Source organism: Onychomys torridus, chromosome 8 (assembly GCF_903995425.1).
Source record: "Onychomys torridus chromosome 8, mOncTor1.1, whole genome shotgun sequence".
NCBI lineage: Eukaryota > Metazoa > Chordata > Mammalia > Rodentia > Cricetidae > Onychomys > Onychomys torridus.
In genome coordinates this window covers 37050193-37076429 of record NC_050450.1, presented here as the reverse complement: position 1 = coordinate 37076429, position 26237 = coordinate 37050193, and the positions used below count along the sequence as shown (strand labels likewise).

Genomic DNA, 26237 nt, shown 5'->3' with positions numbered 1-26237 from the left:
CACGTCCTCGCTTCCCTCCGCCGTCTGTCTCCGCTGGCGGGGCATGGGGGCTTCTTCCGCTTTGTACGCGTTCCCCGCGGCCAGTCATCACAGAGATGTGGACCTCCGCCGTCCTAGCCCTCCCGTCCCGTTCCCGCGTGTCGGCTAGAGCGTCTCGTCCTCGTTTCCGGTTGCCCTGGAGTCCGGGGCGGGGCGTGGGAGAAGGGGGCGGAGCACAACCTCGGAGGGAACTCGTGAGTTTTAGGTCGTGTGGAGACGCCGGAAGTGTCGGGAGGGAGGCCGGAAGCTGGGGGGCGGGGCGAGGAAGTGAGGAGGGGCGGGGGTTTATGAGGAGGCCGGGGGAGCGTTGGGGCAGGTTTGCACTCAGGTCCACCTGAGGTGCTTGTCGCTGGTGCTCACCTCTGTCCCCTGCCCTCTCCTCTCTGAGACACGACTGTCGTCTGGGGTAGGGGACCGTGAGCGGAGGGGTGGGCTGGTCCGGAGGACATTTCCTTTGGCCTCGCCACAGGCAAGGTGTGGAGAAGCAGGGCTTGCGGTGGGGACGGGTCTCCTGGGCTTCTGAGAAGGAAGACCCCCGCCCCCTCGGCCCCCACCGCACTTCTGCCCTGGCTGACTGGACACTAAGATGGCTGCCGTTGCCATGACACCAAACCCTGTGCAGACCCTTCAGGAGGAGGCGGTGTGCGCCATCTGCCTCGATTACTTCACGGACCCCGTGTCCATCGGCTGCGGGCACAACTTCTGCCGAGTGTGTGTAACCCAGTTGTGGGGCGGGGAGGATGAGGAGGACCGGGAGGAGTTGGATCGGGAGGAGGAGGAGGAGGTCGGAGAGGAGGAGGAAGTGGAGGCTGTCGGAGCAGGCGGGGGTTGGGACACCCCCATGCGGGATGAAGATTATGAGGGTGACATGGAGGAGGAAGCCGAGGAGGAGGAGGAGGGTGTGTTCTGGAGTAGTAGTGCTATAGGCGGGTCCAGCTGGGACAACATGGACTACGTGTGGGAGGAGGAGGAGGAGGAGGAGGAGGACCTGGACTATTACTTGGGAGATGTGGAGGACCTGAGGGGGGAAGATGAGGACGAGGAGGAGGAGGAAGTGCTGGAGGAAGACGAGGAAGAGGAGCTAGATCCGATCACCCAGCTGCCACCACCTCCAGCCCCACGGAGGTGCTTCACTTGTCCCCAGTGTCGAAAAAGTTTTCCTCGGCGGAGCTTCCGCCCCAACCTGCAGTTGGCCAACATGGTCCAGGTGATTCGTCAGATGCATCCAACCCCTGGTCGAGGGAGTCGTGTGAATGAACAAGGCATCTGCCCCAGGCACCAAGAAGCCCTGAAGTTGTTCTGTGAGGTGGACGAAGAAGCCATCTGTGTGGTGTGCCGAGAATCCAGGAGCCACAAACAGCATAGTGTGGTGCCATTGGAGGAGGTGGTGCAGGAGTACAAGGTGAGGAGTAGGCTAGAGGTTAGTGAGGGCAGGGAGGAAACGGGAAACTGGGGAAGGGAGCGTGAGTTCTCTTGACAGCACCTCATGCATGTAATGGAGAAACGATTCTCCTGTCCAAGCTCCCACTTCCAAGGTGGATCAATGAGAAGGATCCTGTAATTCCCCTGTGGCCTAAGGATAGGGGTGTAAATGGCGGGGAGCGCTTCCTTCACTACCAGTCTTACGACTTTGTGGATGAATCTGAAGTCTTATCCATGACAGTCACTTCAAGATGGAAAGAAATGGGGACCAAAAAGAACAAGGGAGTCTGAAACAGGAGCGTAGAACAACTAGTGTCAGATCCAAATACTCTGCACTTGTCTCCTAATGGGTTCCACACCCATCCTGTGATACGGCTTAGTTGGTCGGCTCTGCACACAGTCTCATGAATTAACCGGAAAACAGGCTTTTAGGGCAAAAATTCTTGCTCAAGTTTCAGAGTGTCTTTGAACTTTCCCACAGGAATGTCAGTTAATATTTATAGGGTACTTTATATATAGTCTGTACTGTGCTGGCCATTTTTTGTGGATTATCATTCATAATTCAAAGTCATCCTGTGAGTTTGATGTTTGCCATTCTCATTTTATTGGTTGGGAAACAGGTTTAGATTCTGAACATGGTGGTTTATGTATACACAGCTTTAGTAAGTGATAGACTTGGAGATGAACATCCTCTCCTTGGGGCATCTAAGTAAAACTACTTGGATATTTTAGTTTGACTTTTCTGACTTGACTGTTGTTGGAATCTAATTCTTGTTTTGTTAACTGTCTTGTTCTTTATTTTTCTAATTCTTTCGATATATGTAAAGGACATTTGTCTATGAAACAGCCAGCACAGATAGAACTGCCTTCAGTTTTGAAGCCATGGAACTAGGAGGAGAGGGTAGCCTCTGTGTGGCTGCCAGAGCTTTGTTCGTGTTTCGACACCTCCTCCTGACTCAGTCAGTAACTTCATTTAGGTGATGATCATCCCCTCAACTTTAGAGTGTAATGCTTCACAGCTGATTGTCAGAGGAGGTTTCGAAAGTACAGCGGGCCTTACTGCAGAAGTTCTGAATCAGTGAGAATATCTGTAGAGAATTCAACCTAAGATGGCCAGGGAAAGCCTTTTATCCTCAACACTTGAGAAGTGGAGGCAGGAAAAGCAGTTCAAGGTCATCCTATAGCAGGATAGGCCAGCCCCAGTTACAGGAAACCCTTTTGTTTGTTTGTTTGTTTTGTTTTGTTTTACTAGACAGGGTTTCTTTGTGTAACAGTCCTGGCTGTTCTAGAACTCACTTTGTAGATGGATCCGCCTGCCTCTGCCTCCTAAGCGCTAGGATGAAAGGTGTGTACCACCACCACCTGGCCCTTGTTTTTTTTCTTTTCTTTTTTTTTTTTTTTCCTGTTTTTTTCCAGACAGGGTTTCTCTCTGTGTAGCTTTGGAACCTATCCTGGAACTCACTCTGTAGACTAGGCTGGCCTCAAACTCCTGCCTTTGCCTCTGGGATTAAAGATGTGCACCACGACAGCCGGCTCTTTTTTTTTTTTTTTTTTTTTAAATTATTTATTTTTGGTTTTGGAGACAGGGTTTTTATTATATCCCTTGCTGTCCTAGAACCCATTATGTATACCAGGCTGGTCTAGAACTCACTGAGTTTCCTTTGCAGGCATGAGCCACAACTCCTGGCTTTATTATGTTTTTATTTTGTGTGAGTGTAAGAACATGCAAATTGCTTCCTTCCTCCACATTATGTTGAATGGATTGAGCTCATCATCAGGTTTAGCCACAAGCTTTTACTGGCTAAACCATCTTGCCAGCTCAGAGAGCTTGTTCTAAAAAAAGAGAGGGGGCCAGGTGTGGTGGCATACACCTTTAATGATAGCACTCTAGAGGCTGAAGCTCTCTGATCTCTGAGTTTTAGGCCAGTCTGATCTATTCAGCAAGTACTGTGTCCGCCATGCTGCATAGTGAGACACTATCTCAAACAAAACCAACCCCCTGTAATATTCTATTTGGATTCATGCTTGCAATTTATTTGTCAATTTAGACAAATAGTAAAGGGTAAATTAAAGCTTTGAAAATTCTGAATTGATGGAGTAGAAACGACTGTACTGTGGAGAAATAGCAATAATATCAAAAGGCATAATTTTGTGTATACTGTTTAATGGAATGACTGATTTATTACTCCTCTGATACTTCCTACAACCAGTTGTGTAACAATTGCCTTTTGTACTCAGGGTCAGTTATCTTTTTAGTTCATGGGTCATTATCAGGATGTCACTGGCTGCTTGCTGCCAGTTAGCAAATGCTGGATAATGTTTATTGATCTTTTGCCATATGTCAGAAGGTTGACATTATTCCCATCTTAAAGGAAAATGGAAGCATGGCTTGCCTCAAATCACCTAGATGCAGTTTTGGTTTTCCTAGAGCTAGGCTTGAGGTCCATCCTGTATTTTCTCCTGATGAAAAGGAAGGAGCAAGTCATAAGGAGAAGATATAAAAACGGAGAAAGAGCAAAAGGCAGAGTTTATTATAGCCATCCTGGTCTCTTCAACACCTCTTAAGGAAAAAGACATGGCTATAAATCCTTGGAATGGAAAGCCCATGTATCTGATTGCTGTTAGAATTGTAGCTAAAAGAAGAAAGAGCTTTTGTTTTTCATGGGATGGTGACTGAATAGAAAACAAAGCAAACAGGACCTAGAAACTAAGTAAAATGACAGTCCCAGTACCGGAGGTAGAAGTAGGAGGATGAGAAGTTCAAGGTCATCCTGAGTTATAAGGCAAGTTCCAGACTAACTTGGGCTTTATGAGACTCTTCCCCAGGAAAGAAAAGTGAGGGTGAAGGACCCTGTAATTCCTGGAAAGCACATCTGTAAAACTGTTTATGCTTTGGAATACTGGCTCTCAATCTGTGGGTCACGACCCTTTTGGGGGAATAAATCATCCTTTCACAGGGGTCGAATACCAGATATTCTGCATATCAGATTCACAACAGTAGCAAAATGACAGTTACAAAAGTTATAATGTTATGGTTGGGGTCACCAAAACATGAGGAACTGTATTAAAGGGTCGCAGCATTGAAAGGGTTGAGAACCACTGCTCTGGTAGTGTGGACTCTTTCAAGTTCCGTAGGTAGAGTCAGGATCATGCTCAGGAAGCTGGGTTGTAAAGGTGGTATACCTTGGATTAAGTGGAGTATGGTAATCTCAGGCCAAGGGATAGCATGAAGTTACAACATGAGGGGTGACGGGACAAAGTGACATTAGAAATGTGGGGTTTATATTTTGAAAGTGGCAGAGAACCACTTTAAGCCTGGTCTACATATTGAAATCCAGGACAGCTAGGGCTACACAGAGAAACCCTATTTTGAAAAAAACAAAAACTTTTTGCATAGGCACAAAATCTCCAGAAAAGTGTTTAGATTTTAGATATTGAGGAAGATGATTTAATCAAGTGGAGGGGACCAAAGACAGGAATATTCCTGTGGATGGACTGAATGTGGTGAGGAGCTTAAGCCATGTATGTCAGCCGTGGAGAATGGAGTTCAGTAGCCATAAAGATGCAGCCTCTCAAGGCTTGCACAGGGCTTCTGCATCATGAGTGAAGGGGAGAGTTGGAGGCATTTATGGTCATCTGAGAGAGAAGGGGTGTGGGAAGGAAGGGCTTGTTTGACACCAGGTAATACCAGGCATTAAGTCTCCCTTGTAGGGAGTATTAAAGAAAGAGAGGCTCTGTAGGTGCTTCTCACCATCCCCCTGACTAACCTTCCTTTTTCTGCTCCCTCAGGCCAAGCTACAAAGTCACGTGGAACCACTTAGGAAGCACCTAGAGGCTGTGCAGAAGATGAAGGCCAAGGAGGAGAGGCGGATGACAGAACTGAAGGTAGGTGATGTCTGTGGATGGGCTGACTGATTCTGTTGTCAGGGTAAGGAAGAGCTATCACATATAATGATTATCCCTGAAGAAAGGATAGCCAGGGCCTGGAGGTGGGTAGATATCGGAGGTGATGTGGCCTTCAGAGTTTGGAAGCATGTTTCTTTCTAGTTTGTAAAATGTAGTGAAAACTTGAGGCCTGGCTTGTTGAGGCTGGTTGTCTGGTCTAAAGCTACAGAGTACACCCAGCCCCTGACTCTGGATAGCATAGAAAGCAAGTGAGCACATACATATAACAGTTGCCAGAAGAATACCAAGTCCCAGGATACACACAGATGGCAGGCAGAGCTGCCCTGAACACTAAAGGGTGTGGTCTGAAAGGCTTGCTGTGCCCTGGAAGAAGGGCAGTCCTGTTAGGAAAAGGAAGAATTCGTGATTATCATTGCAGATACCGCCTGTCCTCTTTCCCAGTGTTCTCAGCCCTTTTACATTTGCTCACCCCTCTCCAAGGAGTCTCATTCTCTCATTTCCTGTCTGTTTTTAGAAGGCTAGCAGGTCTTGCTGGAAGGGACTGGTATTATGGCCAAGCTAAGCTTCGGCCATCAAATGAGGATGCCCTTTCCCTCTTACCTCTTACTTACCAAGTCCAGGCCCTGCCACATCTACAGCCTATAGTAGTGCCATCTGCACATTAGGGACTCACTTCTGTGAAATGCCAATTACAAGGAGCTATAAGAAGAATTGGTAAATGGGAAATCATTCTGCCTCTGTCCGGCTGCCCAAGCTAATACTTTTAGAATTCTCTGAGTTATAGAGAATGTATGCTGGGATCTATCTCTCTTTGATAATCTTTGTCTAGAGTAATATTGATGGAAAAAGTGGTTATCATTCAGAATGGTCTAGCCCAGGCAAATGGGTTGGGACTAGGCAGTTTTCTGTTGTTATAGGATACTAAATATAGCTTGTATTCTTTCTCATGTAGTCCTTCAAGAGAAAAAAAATAGCATCAGTACTTAACATATACAGACTTTTTGTTGTTGTTGTTTTTGGAGACAGGGTTTCTCTACATAGCCCAGCTATCCTAGAACTTGCTCTATAGACCAGGCTGGCCTTGAACTCAGAGATCTGTCTGCCTCTGCCTCCCAGATGTTGGGATTAAAGGCATGTGCCACTACTGCCGGCCAGTCTTTAAAAAAATATACAGTGTTGTCTTAGTATCACTTGGTAGTCCAGGCTGGCCTCTAACTCACAGAGATCCACCTGGCTCTGCCTATGGAGTGCTGGGATTAAAGGTGTGCGCCACCACTGCCCGGCTTCTTAGTAACTTTTCAATTGCTGTGAAGAAACATGATGATAAAGGCAACTTATAAAATGTTTATTGGTCCTCATGGTTCAGAGTGGGGGGAGGCTAACAGGGAATTGTATAGGCTTTTGAAATCTCAAAGCCCATCCTGGGTGACACGCCTTCAACAAGGCCACAGCTCCTAAAGTCCACTCCCAGTGACACACCTTTAACTAGGTCATAGCTTCTAATCCTCCCAAACAGTTCCACCAACTGGGGACCAAGTATAAGCCAAGTGTTCAAATATACGAACCTATGAGGCTCATTCTCATTCAAACACCACACGTAAAATACAGCTGTTTGGTAGTGTTTACATTGTATTGGGTATTATGAAACATTTGAAGTATGTGGGAGGATATACACTTATGCCATTTTATATAAGGGAATTGCAGATTGGCTGATTTGGGTCTCCTGGAACAAGACTCACTTGAATGTCTAGGAACAACTGTACCTACAAAGTACTTTACCTGTTGGCTCCTAAGTATGTATTTACACCTTCACAGAAGAGTTTGTAAAGGATTTGAGTGACTAATCTGTGGCAACTGTGACTCCTGAGGGTCAGGACTTAATTTTGTAGCATCTTCCTTTTGTGTTTTGAAACAAGATTTTATATTATAGCCCAAGCTGGCCTCAGCCTCAAGAGTATTGGTATTATAGGCATGAGCCCTCATGTCCATCTTTACTCCAGGTCTTGCTTCCTGAATTCTCATTCATTCATATTCTCTCTCTCTGTCTCTCTCCCCCCCTCTCTCCCCTCTCTGTCTCTCTGTCTCTCTGTCTCTCTGTCTCTCTCTCTCTTTTCCCAAGACAGGGTTTCTCTGTGTAGTTTTGGTGCCTGTCCTGAATCTTGCTGTGTAGACCAGGCTGGCCTTGAACTCAAGAGAGACCTGCCTGGCTCTGCCTCCCAAGTTATGGCATTAAAGGGGTGCGCCATCACCGCCCAGCTTCCTGAATTCTCTTATTTGCTAATTTCAAAAAAATTCTTACCAAGTACCTACCTGTGGTTGGCACTGTGGAAGCCTCTGGTGGCAGTGTGGCAGACAGGCACACACAAGTCCTATCTATGAGGACATGTGGAGAATTTTAAAAGATAATACAAAGCTGAGCATGCAGCTTATATCTTTAAACTAGCAAACTGGAGGTTGAAGCTGGAGAATTGTGATTTTTGAGGCCAGCTTGGGCTACAAAGCAGGACTCGTCTCAAAAACAAAACAACTTTGCTGGCAAGATGACTCAGTGGGTAAAGGGAGTCTGCCACCGAGCTTGATAACCTGAGTTTAATCCCTGGGACTTATGTGGTGGGAGGAGAGAACCAACTCCACAAGTTGTCCTCTGACCTCCACACGTTCCCCCAGCCCATCTCCATTATAACAGCATCTCCAATACCATATATTATGGAGAGAGACAGTGATATGGAGTTGTTGCTACACAGATCTGGAGAGGAGAGAAGCTCCTTTGGAACATGTAAGCTTCCATTAAAAAGGAAAATTAGGCAGGGCAGAGTTAAGTATTCCAGAAAACAGTTGGTGAATTTGGACCAGTATGCCAGATTTGTGCTATCACAGTGGTACAGTAAGACGAGATGGAGAAAAAGAAACCTCTCTTTCCATTCCTAGGACTTGGTGGAGTAAGGGATCATGAGGCTTCTTGCCTGAGATTGAGAGTCAGCAGAGAGAAAACTGCAAGCTTACTTTTCTGTGTATTCAGGTGGTGGCCTCCATTCCCTTTGTATCTCTCCAATTTTTAATTTTTAAAATTTATTTTCGTGTATGGGTGTTTTGCCTGGAATGTGTATATGGATCCATGTGCATGATTGGTGACCACAGAAGTCAAAAGAGAGCATCGCATTTCCATGGTTGTGAGCTGCCATGTGGATGCTGGGAATCAAACTGGGGTTTTCTAGAAGATCAGACAGTGCTCTTAACCACAGACTATGTCTCCATGTCTGCCCTTGCATCTTTCCAGAGCCAGATGAAGTCAGAGCTGGCAGCTGTGGCCTCAGAGTTTGGGCGCCTAACACGGTTCCTGGCTGAAGAGCAGGCAGGACTAGAGCGGCGCCTCAGAGAGATGCATGAAGCTCAGTTGGGACGTGCAGGAGCAGCAGCCAACCGTCTTGAGGAGCAGGCTGCCCAGCTAAGCCGCCTGCTAGCTGAGGCCCAGGAACGGAGCCAGCAGGGGGGCCTGCGGCTGCTGCAGGTGAGCACTGTCTCCCTGTCTACCCTGCTCCACACTCCCAGCTCCCTTTTTGTCCTGTTAGGCAGTGCTGACCAACCACTACCCAGAACTGTCTGTTCCTCACTGGGAAGAATCCCAACTCTTTTAATCTGAAGATCACTTTTTTTGAGGCTGGTTACAGTACTGAATGTGATGTATGTGCCAGTCATACCTAAAGAAGGCAGGTGTTGTTAGCGATAGGGGCTTAAGAGTTGACCGAAGAGTGCTATCTTGAGAAAGGCACCTGGGTCAGGTTGTGAAAATTCTGTCACTGGGGCTTAGGTCAGGGTGAGGTGTGTGAGGTCTGGTGGCAGCAGGGTAACTGAGGAGTATTCATATGTATTGTGGTCCTGGAAAGTGCTGCTTTCTCCCTTCCTGTTCAGGTCCAGACCTTTCTCTAGCTGGAGACTGGGAGAGAGCAGTGCACCTTGTGCAGCTGACACTTTCTTTCTCTTTCTCTGTTATTCCCAGGACATCAAGGAGACTTTCAATAGGTGTGTTCCCACTCTACCCTTTGTGACCCAGTAGCATCTGGCTCCCCATTCCTGCCTCTCTTGAGACTTCTTTCCTCTTTCCCATCCTTTCTCCTCTCCCCTCCCCTGCCCCAGGACCTAAGTTTCTGCTTCTTAGACCCTCCACGTCTTCCCTGCTAGCTTTTGCTCTTTACTCTGGGAATATCATGTTCCCACCCCCTACCTGGTCCCCCTCCCTCAGGTGTGAAGAGATACAGTTGCAGCCCCCAGAGATTTGGTCCCCTGACCCAGGCCAACCCCATAGCCACGACTTCCTGACAGACGCCATCGTGAGGAAAATGAGCCGGATGTTCTGTCAGGCCGCAAGAGGTAAGGAGGTCAATAACCTATTTTACAGACCTGAGTTGAGATTTGGGAAGCTGGGATGGAGTAGACTCTAGTGACTACTTGGAGTGTTCAAGCAGAGTTTCTTTTTATGGTGGCCCAGCTGTTTTGGGTAGGTGAGGTGGAAAAAAGGGATAGGGAAGGCAGGCAGGTCGTAGAATTAGGGTGAAGGCTAGACCCAGAGCTGGAGCTTGGCCTCCAGTACGGGGTGGTAGCTAAGAAGAGCTGAAGGGGAGGATGGAGGTGGAAAGGGCATTGGTGAGCCTGTGAGGATGAGGTGTTTTTAGCTCTTGCTATATTTGTCTTTCCTCTTTCCAAGTGGACCTGACGCTGGACCCTGACACAGCCCACCCAGCCCTTATGTTGTCCCCTGATCGCCGAGGGGTCCGCCTGGCAGAACGTCGGCAGGAGGTTCCTGAACATTCCAAGCGCTTCTCAGCTGACTGCTGTGTACTAGGGGCCCAGGGCTTCCGCTCTGGCCGACACTACTGGGAGGTAGAGGTGGGTGGGCGGCGGGGCTGGGCAGTGGGTGCTGCCCGTGAATCAACCCATCATAAAGAAAAAGTGAGTTCTGGGGGGTCATCTGTTAGCAGTGGGGATGCCAGCTCCTCACGCCATCACCATCGCCGCCGCCGACTCCACCTGCCTCAGCAGCTCCTGCTCCAGCGGGAAGTGTGGTGTGTGGGTACCCACGGCAAACGATACCAGGCACAGAGCTCAACAGAGCAGACACTGCTGAGCCCATGTGAGAAACCACGGCGCTTTGGCGTTTACCTGGACTATGAGGCTGGGCGACTGGGATTCTACAATGCAGATACCCTAGCCCACGTGCACACCTTCTCAGCTGCCTTCCTTGGCGAGCGGGTCTTCCCTTTCTTCCGGGTGCTTTCTAAGGGCACCCGCATCAAGCTCTGCCCTTGATCAGCCTGCCACCCGCAGGGGCCCCTCCAGTCAGTGCTGGGGGGGCGGGTGGTGGTGGATGTTTGCCCACTCACTCTATTGTGAGCTCAGGCTCCTCCCACTGTTACTGAGTTGCTTCCTGCTCCCCCTTGAACCTAGTCTGCTTCTCCCTCTAGGAGCCTAAACAACTTCCTAGACTCCCTCCAGCTCAGTCGTCTCTCACCTACTTTGTCTATCTGACAGGTCTGCATGGGTCCCTGATAATGAGAACAGCTGCTTGATCTCCCCCCCCCCCCCATCTGCCCAGCTCAGTCCAGCTCTGGGTCCCAGTTTGAGTAGGGGGATGAGTGGAGATTATAATTTCATTCCTTCCCTTTTTCACATCTTACTCTTCAACCCTTGTCATTTCTGAGGCTGGAGGGTTTGGGCAAGACCTGCCCATTCCAATTCTATGTTTTGGTGCAAGCCCCAGCTAAAGGATTTGGAAACTTTTGTAGGAAGGCAGGCTGGGCAAAAGGGTAGAGCTGTGTAAAGTCTACTTTTCTTGGGGAAGTAGGAACTCTTAAGCTTTCCTTCCACCCCCAATTTCTACCTCCATAGACTGGCCAGAATTTAGCTTCAGTGAGATCTGGAATGGCCAACTTGACACCGCACACTATTACATGACCCAATAAATTATTTTCTCTCCGTCTTACAGCTTTCTTAATTCAGGAGCTAAGCTCCTCACACCTTACCCCTCCAAGTCTTCACTGCCAGGCTTTCCCCTCATTTTCAGTTTCTGGCCTCTCTCCATACTTTTTAGTTCCAGTTGGTAAGCCCTGTTGGGGTGCTTGGGACAGGGGTCTGGAGCCATGGGTATAATCTATTTTTCTAGTAGCCCTTGCCTTCTGTCACTTAACAGCTTTTGTCCTCTGCTTTGGTGGCTGAGGTCAATCCATGTTCTTGGGGGGAAAAGGTGGGTTGTGTTGCAGAAATAAAGTGTTTATTTGCTGCTGTTGTGGAGTCTTCCTTTAGAAGCAGCTGGCATGCTTTAGAAATGCCTTCTTCCCAAACAGATTCTTAGAGCTGTCACCCCCTCCTCACCTGTCACACAGCATTTCCTGTTTTCTTTTATGAGGCAGGTTGGCCCCATAGGACCAACCCATTAATTTTATCCCCTGGTCCTTAGGGTGCATTGGGCAAACTCCTGGCTCCCAATGCTATGGGCAACCCATGCAGAATCAACTTTATGTGCAGGCTGAGACTAAATTTTCAGAAAGTTTGGCCTAGTTGGGGATGTGGCATTGAATAAACTCAGCTGTTACTGCTTACAGGTTAAAAATAGGCTTTAAGTAAGGCAATGGCAAACGAAACAACGTAAAACACCATGGAGGAAGGCAGAACTAGGCCTCTAGAGTATGCGCCATCTTGTGGCACCTTTAATCCAATAATGGAAGGCAGAGGCAGTTTCAGGGCAACTAGGGCAGTTATAGATAAACCTTGAGCTGAAAAGAAATCTCAAGAGATGGCTCAATGATTTAAGAGCATGAGCTGCACTCTCAACAGTGAGTAAGGAAGGGCTTAGTTCTCAACACCTATGTTTCCATAACACCTTCTGGCATAGACACATGCAGGCAAACAGTAATATACCATGAAAACAGTGTGTACTAAGACTGTATGGGTTTGTGAAGGGGGGGTAATATGTAAGATTAGGCAAGTTTGGAATTCATAGGTGCATATATCCAAATTACAGAAGGGTAAGCTTCACTTGAATTTATAGCAGACAAAGATGCTTCCTAAAAACCATAACTGAAACCAGTTTCAGAAAGCCAGTTTTATTTCTAAAATTCTGTTATAAACTTTTAGCGGGTACCAATCGTCACTTGCCACACTCGCACCAGGTTGTCTGTGTAACCAGCGAACAGAGTCTGTAAAAGAGAATGACAGCAGGGTCATGCCCAGCAATGAATTCTGTAGCCCCAAACAAAGAACTTGTCTGTGACAGGCCAAGCATATATTCCCAGAGGAAGAAACAGCTTGCCATACAGATCCAGGCAGTTTTAAGCCTGTTATCAGTTTACAGGTTAGTAACTCCATATCTTTCCCCAGACAGAAATACCTATGTTTAACATTCTCCACATCTAACCAGACTATCCTAAATCAACCTGGTTTATCTTCATTTCACTTGTTTTGATATTGGTCTTGTGCCTGTGAAGAGCCAGGGAGACAAGCTGGAAGCTGAGCTGGCAGACAAGCAGTACTTACCTGGCCATCAGCAGACCATGCCAGGGAGGTGCATTGGGGTGGCTCTGCCTTGCTGCTGGTGCTGATAACTTCTTGCTTCAGTTCATCTACTATGATCTTGCCTTCCAAGTCCTGAGAACAGATCGAAACCAGGTAAGGACACCTGTAACCATGAACTTAATGGCACAAATTAAAGTGCCATGCTTGACAGCTTAAACTATGAAGGAGACAGAATTGCCTGGCTATGGGCCAGTTATCTTGGTCCCATGTGTACCACAATATGCATATTGTGGTATATATAAATATATATATATTAATGAACTATTTTTAAAAGATTACTTACAATTCAGATTTCCATTACATTTTTCTTTCAAGGACATAAGTATTAACTCAACTCCAACCCCCAATCATCTTGGGGCCTGGTAGTTTAGGCCTATAATTTGAGCTACCTGGGAGGCTAAGGCAGGACTGCCAAGTTCAAGATCTGATTGTACAACTTAAGTTGATGCCCTAACAAAACAAAAAAGTTGGGCTTATCCTTTGGTAGAGCACTTGCCTAGCATGTGCAAGGCCCCAGGTTCAATCCCAACCATTACACAGGCAGTCCCTTTCATTAGGCAGATGTCACCCAGTGCTTCAAACTGTCAAGGAAATAGATTTCTGACAGTGTAATCAATATGCTGTACAACAGACCACGCTTACCCAAATCTTGATACTGGGGCCAGTGGCAGCACAGAGCCAGTAGCGATTGGGGCTGAAACACAAGGCATTGATGATATCCCCACCATCTAGTGTGTAAAGGTGCTTGCCTTCATTGAGATCCCATAGCATAGCCTGGCCATCCTGAATAGATAGAAAAGGTGAGTTAGGACAGATAATGACTAAAGTATCCACGTTCATGCTCCTAAGCCTTTTCCTCTAATGTACCATACTTACACCAACTTACTTTTAAATGCACATGAAAAACTTACTTTTAAAGGAAAACTTCTTTAGTATATCTTTCTATATATTTTAGGGTAATGCTTATAAACATTCCTAAAGTTTAGCTGATTTTTTAACTGGTGCATGCTATCAGATAAAAGCATTATCCTTAAAGAAAATGACAAACCCCCAAATACCTTGCCTCCTGAAGCACAGAGGGAACCATCTGGAGAGACTGTCACTGTGTTCAGATAGCCAGTGTGGCCAATGTGGTTGGTCTTCAGCTTGCAGTTAGCCAAATTCCATACCTAGAAAAGCAGAGATACATGGTGACCAGGATTATGGTCTATATTCAACAAGAAAGAGACAACATCTTCTTTAAAATTTGAGGCCTGCCTGGATGATAGGCCAGATAGGGACAGAGTGAGACCTGGCCTCAAAACCGAATCAAATCCCTAATGTACTACAACAAACCATCAAAAGTCAAAGTCAAGGTAATCTGCAAAAGATTCCAAACTGGAGTGCTCTACCATCTGAGAAGAATGGGAACACATTTTGGATTTCTAACAGGGTCATGACCTTGTTGAAGATCTCACCTTGACCAGCTTGTCCCATCCACAGGAGACGATGATAGGGTTGCTGCTGTTCGGAGAGAAGCGGACACAAGACACCCATTCTGAATGACTCTCATCCTACAGAAGACAGAGGGATAAGGTAAGAGGAAGCAGTCTTTCCCAGACTGCAGGTAACTAAGGGGAGACAACAGCACTCTTCACTTCCTCAGAACCTGAACCTTTACTTCAAGATGAACAGAACAGTTGGTAAAGACTTGTCAAGCTTGTTGACATGTGTTTGAGTCCTAGGATGCCTCCAGAGTTTACCCACTCACTCCTCATGGAGTACAGGGCCAGGCGCAGCTCAGAAACAGCCTCTGGATTTCAGCATTGCAACTCAGATGGCATGTTGGGGGTCATCACTGCCCCGCCTGGCATGTAGCCCCCAAGTATGTAAACACCCCCCCCCCCACCGGAGGTAGATGGGAGGTTTAGGATCACTTAACCCTTAGGGAAGTTATGGGACATATCTGGGTATTTGCTCATGTGCAAGGAAGGGGCTGCCCAATTGATGTCTTGGCTTAGGGTTCCACGCCCCAAATCAGGAGAAAAATCACCTGAGTCCCATGCCACTCATGAGCAAAAACGAAAAAAAGAGAGAAAGAACAACCAAAATCTCAGACAGGACAAATGGCACATTGCAAAAAGTTAAAGAGCCAGATGTGAGTTCTAGATTACATAGTGAGGAACCCACCTCAAAAGTAACCCACAAAATCCACAGGGGATGGGAGATAATCTCACTTGTAGCTCCTACTACTTCCATCATTTTACCTGGACAGTGTACTTGCAGACACCCAGAGTGTTCCATAACTTTATGGTCTTGTCTCGGGATCCAGAGACAATCTGCCGATTGTCAGAGGAGAAGGCAACGCTCAGCACATCCTTAGTATGGCCTACAAATCGTCTCGTGGTGGTGCCCCTAAGAGGGAGAACCTGGTCACTTTCTAGACAAAATTTTATCCGCTTACAGTCAGATCCCTTTCTTGGTATCCTTGACCCTCTATCACTTCATACAGCTCACGTGCGGCTTAAGTCCTATTAGCAACCTATGCCTGGTATGTGCCAGAGAACCCATTCAGAATTGCAGGACATGTCCTCATTCCCTTGTGGGGATTGGTTGACAATGTCTTCTTGTCATCACTAGGATCCTCTATTACACCTGACAAATGCTGATCCAGGACAACTCTCAAAATGAAACATGGTTTTAATAGAGTGCTGTACCTGGTAAAAAAAACTATACCAGACCAACCCCCAGCTACTCCAAGAAAGGAGGCCAACACCCCCCCACCCTCCACAAAAGGTCCAATTTCCAAGGGATACCACACCCTAGAGAATCTACCTCAATTTTGCCCAGCTTTCCCCCAAGGTCCCAAAGCAGCTACTTGCGTTGTGAGATCCCAGAGGCGCAGTGTTCCATCCCAGGAGCCTGAGAGGGCAAACTGGCCATCAGAGGAGATAACAACATCACTAACAAAGTGGGAGTGACCTCGCAGAGCACGCTGTGGGATGCCATAGTTGGTCTCGTCCCTGGTTAGCTTCCACATGATGATGGTCTTGTCTGAAAAGGTTGGTAAAGAAATCTCATAAGGACCACCATGACCTACTATTGACTGCACACAGTTTTCAGTGCCTTAAGGTTACTGTTCTATTAGTAAGGGGAGCATCATTACATTTAGTGGGAAAAAAAGTTATTAGGAGCTTATTACTCCAGAATATAAAAAGGTACACCTGAGACTATGGTACTACATTCCCTGGGACTGAAATTTAAATTCAACCAAAAAAATTATTTAATTTGCATTGAATGTTTCCCCTACATTAGGCCTATAGTGTTCTTAGAAGAAAAACGTCAGATCCCCTGGAACTAGCTACAGATGACTACAAACCCCCTTGTACATTCTAGGAAACAACCCTACCTACTCCCGTTTAAGAGTAACCAGTCTATCCACTGCTCCAGCCCAAGGCCAACTCAATAGCAGAAGCAGTCATTTGGGATAAGCAAACTGCCTATGGCAGCATCAGACAGTCCCAGCCACAGACCATTTCAAACTATACAGGTACGAATAGAACGCCTGATAAGCCTTACATTAGGAGAGAATATAAATTTAGGTGGGTAGGGAAATCTGGGAGAGAGAAAAACAGCATTAGTTCCAAGGGAAGAAAACCTAGGGCAGGAAGAGCAAGCCTAGAGACCTGGGGAACAAGGCAGCTCGAGTTTACCCACTGTCCACAGAGCTTAGGGCCAGGCGGCGGTGGCTCAGAAACAGCCTCTGGATTTCAGCAAAGTAACTCAGATGGCATGTTGGGGTCATCATTGCCCCGCCTGGCTTGTAGCCCCTTAACCAGTTAAATACATCTCCAGGAAGCAAGCGAGAGATTTAAAATCGCCAATTCTTAAGAAAGTTACATGACACGTCTCTGTTCCCGACATGTGCAAAGGGGGTCGCCCAGGTTCGGGTCTGCACGCCACAACTCATGCCCAGGGGGGGGGAATGAACCGAGCCAGCCAATCTGCACGCCACTTGCGAAGCAAGAAGGCACGCAGTCCCCGGGACACCCAGTGTTCTGCCCAGCATGCAACCCGTACCTCGAGACGCAGACAGGATCATGTCCGGGAACTGCGGGGTGGTGGCGATCTGTGTTACCCAGCCGTTATGGCCTTTGAGGGTCCCACGAAGGGTCATCTGCTCGGTCATGATTGCAGCTGATGCGAGTGTCGCCGCAGCGACAAGGATGGCACCGGATAGCTCAGGGAGGCAAGCACCACAGCGGCAGCCACCGCGGCCCTGCGGAGAAAAAGAAAGAGCGGCCTCCGCCGGAACCGGAAATACCCGGAGAGCAAGGCGGGGGTTCCCATGATTCACTGCTGCCCCAAGATGGCGGCGCTAGGTAGTGGGAGGAGCTGGGTGAGGTAAGTGGCCGCATTGCCGTTTCTTCTGCCACCGAACATAGTTTGCCAGCGCTATACGAGTGCATTCTGAAGCCATGTGTATCAGGTTTTTTAAAAAAAGGCTCCTCGGCAGATTAGAACGTGCTGTAGAAGCAGAAAAAGTGAGGCGACCCGCTCATTGCCACGCCGCTGCGGCTCCTCTCCCCACCCCCTCTACGTGGCGGATACGGAGCCCCGCCCTTTCCGCTTGGTGTTCGGTTCCTGGGTTGGCGACACCGACTTTAGCCATGACTTAGGAAGTACAGTTAGAACTGCAGTTAAAGGCGTGTGTCACCAAATGTGGCCTTTTGTGGTTTTAAGACAAGGTTTCCTGTAGTGAAGGCTAGTCTTAAATTGGCTTTGTAGCCAAGGTTGATTTTGATCCTGCTGCTTCTGTCTCCCAAATTCTGGGATTATAGGCCGAGGTCGCCCGGCCCGGCTAGAGAGGAAGTACTCGGTTGAGATTTCTGAGGATTCCTCTTGGAGTCCCTTTCTGTGGTTCTGACCACTCGACAGAAAAGCCAGCCAGTTTGTCTTGCGTAACCCTGAAGTGTTCCTGGACAGGGAAGCAGAGGAGCACAGTTGACCTGGCCACCTGATGATCTACCTTCCTCTCAATACTTGTTTAAATATGTAGTACCCCCGTAACGTCACAGATCTCTCCTTAAATTTTATAATTTTATGTTTTAAAATATGTGAGTGTGCTTGTGCTTGCCGCAGCGCGCAGGTGGAAGTCGGGAGCTTTTTCTCCTGCCGTGTGGCCTTGGCTGCAGGTGACTTGACTTCTCGCTCAGTTCAAATATTTTTAAAAAGGAGCACCGGGCAGGGTGGTAGCAACCACTAATATCTATGTGAACTAAAAGACACGTATTTGTTTATTTTAGTACTATGGCTTGAACGCTCACGTGCTAGGAAAAAGCCTTGTTGAGTTAATCCACCTCTCCCCTCAAGAACCTTGTTTAGTTTTTCTGTTTTTGAGACAGTGTCTCACTTTGTAGAAGCGGCTGGCCTGGAACTCAAGAGTGCCACCTGCTTCCGGGTTTTTCGAGACAGGGTTTCTCTGTGTATCTTTGCACCTTTCCTGGATCTCACGCTGTAGACCAGACTGGCCTCGAACTCACAAAGATCCGCCTACCTCTGCCTCCCTCAAGGATTAATCTCTGGGATTAAAGGCGTGCGCCGCCGCCGCCGCCGCCGCCGCCGCCCCCCCCCCCACCTTGTTTATTTTTTGATACAGGATCTACATAGCTCAAATTGGATTTAAACTTAAGATTCCGGTTCCTCAGCCTTCCAAGTAGCTAGGATTGTAGACATTAGACACCAGGCCCTAGACATAAGTATTTGTTTTCCTATGTGTAAAATGCATTGAATTTAGTTTCTTATCTGTGAAACGAGATTGAAATTAGAACTTACATAATATGGTAGTGTGGAGAATAAAGGAATATAGACAAGGTGTGGTGTAAGAAGACTGTAATCCCAGCACTCAGGAGGCAGAGACAGGAGGATCACTGTGAGTTAAGCCCACCTAGTCTACATAACAAGTTCCAGACCAACCAAGGCTACGTAATGAAACCTCATAATAAAACCAAAAAGCAGCTGGTCAGTGGTGGCACATACCTTTAATCCCAGCACTCTGGAGGCAGAGGCAGACAGATCTCTGTGACTTCGAGACAAGCCTGGTCTACAAAATGAGTTCCAGGACAGCCAGGACGTAGAGAAACCCTGTCTTGAAAAACAAAAACAAAGTAAAGACATAGGCATATGTGAAAGTGATCTCTTGTGGGCAAGTTCTTGGCTGGTATCTGAGGACTGAGCAGTGATGGTTGGCACAGGATTAGGGTAGGTCCTTCAAAGCATGCATTGGAAAGCATCTGGAAAAGAAGATCTATGTTAGGTGGGTATAGTGGCAAAGCTGCTGCCCCCTGAGCTTGCCCAGGTGTGCAAAGGCTAGGGCTTCTCGCTTGAGACCACGTGCTCTTCTGGCCTGTCACAGCCTCCCTGGCTTCCCTGTAGTCACTTTGTGGACTACACAGGGTACTGTCCTGGATGTGTTCCTGTACAACCTGAAGAGTGCCTTTTTAGGATCCTAAGGTTGTGTATCACCTGTACCCTTGGTAAACTCAACTGACTGCCTTTTATTTTTCCAAGCCTTGAGCCATTGTTTTGTTTCCCTGGTGGTCCTGGAAGTCACCTGTTCTTACTCACCCCATAACCAGTTTGCTGCCCGTTAAGTGGGTCATGCTAACACCCTTCTGTCTCTCTGTACTGCTCTTAGAGAGGTGAACCACTACATCCATATACTAGCCTCCTCGTTATAAACTGACATTTATTTCCATTTGAAAAAATGTCATTCTGTTTTCCTCTGGTCTTGGGGATTGAATCTAGGTTTTCTGTCTTGCTAGACAAGCATGCTGCCAGTGAGCTACACCACCAGACTCTTCTTCCTTCTTTTTTCTGTCTTCCTCCCTTACCTCCCTGCTTTCCTCTCTACATCTCCTTCCTAAGCTGTCACTGTGCAGCTCTCTGGCTGACCTTTATCTTCCTAGAACTAAAATTATAAGCATGTTCCACCAAGCCCTGATGTCTGTTCTTCTTTCTTGATCTCTGCCAAGGTGTCCCAAGGAATCAGCCTTTCTGAGAGAGCACTGGAAGTCTGAGTTTAAAATGAACCCTTCCCAGACCTTCCTGGGCTGCCTGAGGTAGGACTGCTGCAGATCCTTTTCCCAGAAGCTGGAGGTTGGGGCGGGGTGTATGTGTTGGGCAGCGTTGCCCACAGAGACTCTGCCTTCCTCAGAGTCCTGCCTACCACCGCTTTGCTCTATCTCTGTTGCTTTCCTAGGATCATGAGACCCGGACTGAGGCTTGAGACCTGAAGCTGCCGTCATCCTTCTTGCAACTCAAGCTCCTACAGGAAGAATTTAGAAGTCATTTTGGATTTCATGTTGACTGAGATGGTAATGCCAACCACAAAACAGGGATTTATGGACAGCCAGACTCTGAAGGGTTGGGGTTTCCTTTGCAAGTCTTCCTTCAGTTCCTTCACAGGAACCAAAGAGGATATGTGCCGACCATTATGATTGCTGGAGGATAACACAGCCTAGCCAGTCACCCTGTAATATTGGAGATTTCTTAAAGTGTAGCTTGGGGCATGGGCCTGAGGGGCAGAGGGCCCACCTTGCCTGCTCCTCACTGGAGTTGAATATCCCTTCATCACTGACTTTCTGAAGCTCCCTACCAGCATCAGCAAATGCTCCTGCCTAGTTGGGGCCAGGAAACCCTGATTCTGAGGGAAGAATCCATACATTTGACTCGAGGTCGGTGAGGGTTCCAGCTCCTTCTATCAGAGCCACCTCTCAGTCACAGGATGTTTGAATATTAGCCATGCTCCTCCCAAAATAAGTCTGCAAATCTTGGGAATGAAGGACTCCAGCTCCTTTCTCACCCCTGGTTGTCCTTCTAGTCATGTGGAGATGGAAAGCCTACTGGACACTCCCCAATTCTCCACACTCTGATTTGGTCTTTGTTGGCAGAACTCTTCCTGGCTGGGCTCACCATTCCTGTCCTGAAGTTCAGCTGTGCTTCAGCATGTGTGCGAGCTTCAGTGCTGTGCCTTCCCTCATGTCCTCATAAACTGCTTCCGTTCTACACAGGGAAGCAGCCCTTGAGACAGTGCAAAGTCAGTCTCTGTTTTGTGTAGAAGCCCTCAGCCTCCACCTAGTATTTGTTAGTGTGTGCTGGCTTCAGGCTGTCTGGAGCTCTGTGACCTTGGGCTCCACCCATTCTTGCCAGCATTCATTACTCTGGAGGTGGGGGGCTCTGTAGATAACCAGGGACTGACAGGTAAGTGGTCAGAATCAACCAGCCTTCTGGCTATGCAGATTCCTGGTGACTGCTTTTGTCAGGCCCCTGTGCGGTTGCATGAATCTTCCTCTGCTTCTTCCACTCATTGTTTTCCTCCATACAAGCCCTTTCACATTACTTTCCTGCCTAGAAGGCTCTCCATAGCCTGCCCTCCCTCCTCATAGCTGAAACTAAACTTCCTTGGGTCTTCCCTGAGGTTGCTGGGAAGTGCTCAGTGACGCCCAGGTGAAGGTCGGGTCCCTTTGGTGCTCTCCTGGCCATGCCTGTAGTCACTGGTCCTGAGCTCAGTGAGTACTTACTGGACTCTTAGGGCTTCCTTTAGGAGTGTCCTGGGGATAGCATTGGTCTGTCTCTGCCCACATTTTGTATTTTCAGCACCATGCTGAGGACTTGGCCTGTAAAAGATTCTAATCTTCGTGGTCAGCCTCACAGACTTACTTTTAAATGCAAAGGAAGGGTGTTCCAGATAGAGGGATCAGCATGGGTTCAGAGTCTTGGCTTTGAGAGTTTAAGTAGTAGACAGAAACCCTAGATAGGCAAGGATCACTAGTGAGGAATGTGGTTGTTGCTAAAGAGTCAGAATTTTGTCCTGATAATAGTTCCATCCCCCCCCCCCCCCCCTTCAAGACAGGATTTCTCTGGCTGTCCTGGAACTCTCTCTGTAGAACAGGCTGGCCTCAAACGCAGAGATTCACCTGCCTCTGCCTCCAGAATTGAGTGCTGGGATTAAAGGCATGCAACACCACTGCCCAGCTTCTCAAGTCATCTCTTTAGGTTAAGAGCAGAGAAACTCTGGACTTCGTGATTCTTCATAAAATCTAAGCAATGAAATCATTGCCCTATTGCAGTTACCCTTTATTATTTAGTTCCAAGATCTTGATTTTGTATCTGCTCTGTCTCTTATGGACCTTGGTTTCTCAGCTGGACATAACAGCTCTAACATTTAAAAAATATTGAGGGGATCCTGCTGCCTCTACTCGGAGAGCTGGAGAAGTGGAGCATTATATCTGTTAACCCACAGATGCTATGGATACTCTTAGTAAGGTTCTGGCTAGACCAAGCTGGCCTTCCACTGAACACCAAGGCCATGTTCTGGCTATAGGGCCTCAGTCAACAGGGCTTGCATTTACACTAGTGGTTCTCAATTGGATATTTAAACAATTTTTTTAATGTGATGGATGTTTGCTTACATTTGTGTCTGTGTGTGCAATGCCCAAAGAGACTAGAAGAGGGTGTGGGATCCCCTGGAAATGGTGTTACAGAGGGTTGTGAGCTGCCTGCCATGTGGGTGCTGGAAATAGAACCAGGTTTTTTTTTTTTTTTGGAAAAGCAGCTGGGGCTCTTAACTGCTGAGCCAACTCTCTAGCTTTATGGGGATGGTTTTCCACAGGTGACATTTTGCAGTGTCTGGAGACATTTGATGCTGTCATAACTGGTGGAGGAGGTAAGTGTACCTTTGTTAACTGAAATCCTGAGACATTAAGTATCTGACAACACACAGAACATCCCCTCAACCCCAAAGAATTATCTTGTTCAAAGTATTAATTCTGAGCTTGAAGTGTCCAGGCCCAGTCATATAAGATATAAGGCTAGCAAGTGTCTGATAAGTTGGGAAAGGAAAAATATAGTTATCAGGCTCTATTAAGTAACTCTAACCATAATGTGTTTATATATAATGGAAGCCTTAGAACTAAGTTGATGATACAGGTGGAGTTGAGGATTTGTTATGTGTTTTTTTGTATGTTTGGTTTTGTTTTTTGTTTTTGTTTTTTTTTCGAGACAAGGTTTCTCTGTAGCTTTGGTGCCTGTCCTAGATCTCGCTCTGCCACCACTGCCAGGTTAGGAGTTGAGGATTTTAGATGTAGGAAATCTGTGTGAAGATGGGGTCCATGGTGCAGCCACAGCAGAGAGGTGCAAGCTTTAACAGTCTGGCAGGTGATACAGCAGTCAACAGCTGAACCTGGAAGGGAAGACATTCAGTAAAATGAGTGCCTGGTACGTATGATTGTACTCCCCCCCACCAAAGTTTTAGTAATACATACTGCTATTTTAAAGGTGTAAAAAATTCCAATTTTGGCTGGGCAATGGTGGCGCACGCCTTTAATCCCAGCACTTGGGAGGCAGAGCCAGGTGGCATCTGTGAGTTCGAGGCCAGCCCGGTCTACTAGAGCAAGATCCAGGACAGGCTCCAAAGCTACACAGAGAAACCCTGTTTTGAAAAAAACAAAAAGAAAATTTCAATTCTGTTTCCCTCAGTGCTACTGAAAAATTCAAAGTTGAGCTCCATGTACCTCAGTTGGTAGAGTACTCGCCTAACATGGATAAAGCCCCAGCTTCAGTACCTAGCACCTCATAAAACTAGGTGGGGTGGCACATGCTTATAGTCTCAAAGCTTGGGAGGTGGAGGCAGGAAGATCAAACTTTTTTTTTTTGTTTTGTTTTGTTTTTGTTTTTCAAGACTGTTTCTCTGTGTAGTTTTGCGCCTTTCTTGGAACTCACTCTGTAGCCCAGGCTGGCCTCGAACTCACAGAGATCCGCCTGGCTCTGCCTCTGGAGTGCTGGGATTATAGGTGTGCGCCCGGCCAAAATTACACTTTTGTTGGAACAATATTTTTGGTCTCAAGCCCTGTACCCAAGGATGACCTTGAACTCTTGATCTACCTGCTGCTTTGTCCCAGGAGCTGGGATTACAAATGTTCCTGCTCCTGTTTTATGTCTTTCTTCTCCCTTACCCCGTTTAATGCACTGGTCCAGGTCTAATTCTCTGGCCGACAAGAGACAGTAGTGTTGTTAACAAGTTTGTAGTCTACTGCTGTCAGTTTGCAGAAAGAAGCCCCAAACAGCACTGAATCATTAAAAATTCTGAAGTGGCTGGGCGGTGGTGGCGCATGCCTGTAATCCCAGCACTCAGGAGGCACAGGCAAGTGGATCTCTGTGAGTTCGAGGCCAGCCTGGGCTACAGAGCTAGTCCAGGAAAGGCGCAAAGCTACACAGAGAAACCCTGTCTCGAAAGGAAAAAAAAATTCTGAAGTGTCTTGTAGACCAAAAAGGGAGCAAGGTTAGTTAACCACTTCCATAGCATTTGAAGAAAATACTAGAATTGGCCATGGAAAATTAGGGTATGCTTACAGCTGTTTCAAGTTGAAATTAGCTACTGTGACAATGTAGCCACCCATATTCCCAGGGGCTTTTCCTTTCCTGGGTGGGTGCTGGCAGAGGGTGTGCCCACTGTTTCCTCTATAGATGTGTAGCCCCAAAGCCAAAACGACAGAGAGAGAGAGAGAGAGAGAGAGAGAGAGAGAGAGAGAGAGGGAGAGAGAGGGAGAGAGAGGGAGAGAGAGGGATGGATGAGGTAGGTGACTGGGGAGATAGACACTTCTGGAACTGCAAAGAAAACACTCCCTTTCTGACTTCATTTTCCCTCATGTTTAGATACACAGCATGCTCAGGGTGTCTCAAGTGGAACTTGAGTGGAATGTTTTCAGGTCTCTTGAACTGACTGAGAGCTGTGGTGCCTACTGGTGTCCATCTCCATGGCAGGCATGAGCTGCCCATCTTCTGGTGCTTAAGGGACAACAGAACCACCTCTCGAGCTGGTTCATCATGTGCATCTAGAAGAATCTTCTCCATGTCTCCATTGTTGGGAGTCCCAAAAGGAGACGCTCCCCCGCCTCCCCCAATCTCCTATTGTCTGGACCATTGCCATCGCTACAGTTGGTGGTTAACTTCAACTAGGGAGTGTTGAGAGTCACTGGTGTGGCCCAGGCTGCTCTTCCATCAGACGTTCTACCCAGGAGTTCTGTCCCCGAGCATCTTTTGTGCTCGTTTTTCAAGTTTTTGTTATTGTTGGGCAGGGACAGCGGAGGCTCTGCTGAACAAGAGACGACACGAGATGACTGGCGGAAGAACTGCAGTGGCTCCAGGGTGACCTTCATAGTTAGCTTCGGCTGTCACCTTGACACAAACCCAGAATCAGCTGGGAGGAGGGACCAGCAACTGATAATTGCCTCTCTCAGGCTGACCTGTTGCCATGTCTGTGAAGCATGTTCCTAATTGCCTATTGATGGAGGAGGGCGTAGCCCACGGTGCCATCTGTAGCCAGGTGGGCTTGGACTGTGTCCGGAAGATAGCTGTGCAGGTCAAGGGAAACAGTCTAGTAGGCATTCCGCCCCAAGTCCAGGTTCCTGCTTGAGTTCCTGCCTTGGCTTCCCTTGATGATGCATTATGACCTTGAAGAACCAAAACACCCCCATCTCAAGCAAGCCCCTCACCCCAGCTTGAAACAGGCCTGAGTTTCAAAATTCTCACAGCTGCTGACATAGGTCCCAGGACAAAGTCAGGATGTTTGAAGAGCCATCTGGTAGCAACTGATTAACCATAGAATGCCCCAATGCTGGAGATGGTCAAAAGTACAAAGTCAGGATGTTTGGAGGACTGACTATCTGGTAACAGTGGATTAACCACAGAATGCCCCAATGCCGGAGGTAGTCTATAAATAAAGTTTGACAAATAACTGGTTAAAACTACAAAGTAAGATAACACAGAAATTCTGAAAAGCCCCTAAAAGTTGAGACAATCAGAATTGTACCCATACTAGCACCTCTAAATGATGTAACCTTGTGGTTTTTGCCTTTAAAAACTGAGCTTGTGGGGCTGGAGAGATGGCTCAGAGGTTAAGAACACTGGCTGTTCTTCCAGAGGTCCTGAGTTTAATTCCCAGCAACTACATGATGGTTTATAACCATCTGTAATGAAATCTGGTGCCCTCTTCTGGCCTCCATGGATGCAGGCAGAACACTGTATGCATAATAAATAAGTAAATAAATATTTTTAAAAAAAACAGCTTGCAGAGGGGCAGGCATCTCCTGTTGGATGGCTGGACAAGGGCCCTGCCGCGGCTTGAACAGCTTGAATAAACCTTGCTGTTGCATTTTGGTGAGTTTGTGTCTCTGGTGGTCTCTTTGCCCGAAGAGACCTGTAATCAAAATTCAGTCCTTTCCTCCCCAAGTTGTTTTTGGTCAGAATGTTTTGTTTGTTTGTTT

The 26237-nt window shown here is 47.4% G+C and overlaps 2 protein-coding genes, 1 long non-coding RNA gene and 3 other non-coding genes across 8 annotated transcripts; 2 read left to right on the top strand and 4 right to left on the bottom strand.

Moving 5' to 3' along the window:
- The first annotated feature begins 325 nt into the window (after positions 1 to 325).
- On the top strand, positions 326 to 11644 carry Trim41 (tripartite motif containing 41). 2 transcript variants are annotated; one of them, XM_036197884.1, is made up of 7 exons: positions 326 to 1441; positions 5251 to 5346; positions 8645 to 8875; positions 9365 to 9387; positions 9608 to 9735; positions 10070 to 10245; positions 10827 to 11644. In XM_036197884.1, the coding sequence occupies exons 1-7, from the start codon at positions 626 to 628 to the stop codon at positions 10929 to 10931; spliced, it is 1575 nt and encodes a 524-aa protein (XP_036053777.1). In that variant the 5' UTR covers positions 326 to 625; the 3' UTR covers positions 10932 to 11644. The 2 variants fall into 2 exon arrangements, with proteins under 2 accessions (XP_036053777.1, XP_036053776.1); XM_036197883.1 differs by having other exon boundaries at positions 10070 to 10925.
- An 800-nt stretch (positions 11645 to 12444) lies between these two features.
- On the bottom strand, positions 12445 to 17244 carry Rack1 (receptor for activated C kinase 1). The gene is made up of 8 exons (XM_036196569.1): positions 16993 to 17244; positions 15795 to 15966; positions 15180 to 15327; positions 14391 to 14486; positions 13992 to 14102; positions 13576 to 13716; positions 12895 to 13005; positions 12445 to 12557 (listed from the first exon to the last, which is right to left on the bottom strand). The coding sequence occupies exons 1-8, from the start codon at positions 17099 to 17101 to the stop codon at positions 12492 to 12494; spliced, it is 954 nt and encodes a 317-aa protein (XP_036052462.1). The 5' UTR covers positions 17102 to 17244; the 3' UTR covers positions 12445 to 12491.
- LOC118590506 lies at positions 14709 to 14777 on the bottom strand. Its single transcript, XR_004945797.1, has one exon. It is a non-coding gene; the product is annotated as a small nucleolar RNA SNORD95 (small nucleolar RNA).
- On the bottom strand, positions 15477 to 15556 carry LOC118590493. Its single transcript, XR_004945789.1, has one exon. It is a non-coding gene; the product is annotated as a small nucleolar RNA SNORD96 family (small nucleolar RNA).
- On the bottom strand, positions 16659 to 16726 carry LOC118590507. Its single transcript, XR_004945798.1, has one exon. It is a non-coding gene; the product is annotated as a small nucleolar RNA SNORD95 (small nucleolar RNA).
- A 15-nt stretch (positions 17245 to 17259) lies between the features above and the next one.
- LOC118589349 lies at positions 17260 to 25503 on the top strand. 2 transcript variants are annotated; one of them, XR_004945663.1, is made up of 5 exons: positions 17260 to 17316; positions 19947 to 20033; positions 20174 to 20288; positions 22586 to 22639; positions 24628 to 25503. It is a non-coding gene; the product is annotated as an uncharacterized LOC118589349 (long non-coding RNA). The 2 variants fall into 2 exon arrangements; XR_004945664.1 differs by having other exon boundaries at positions 20174 to 21174.
- The last annotated feature ends 734 nt before the right edge of the window (positions 25504 to 26237 follow it).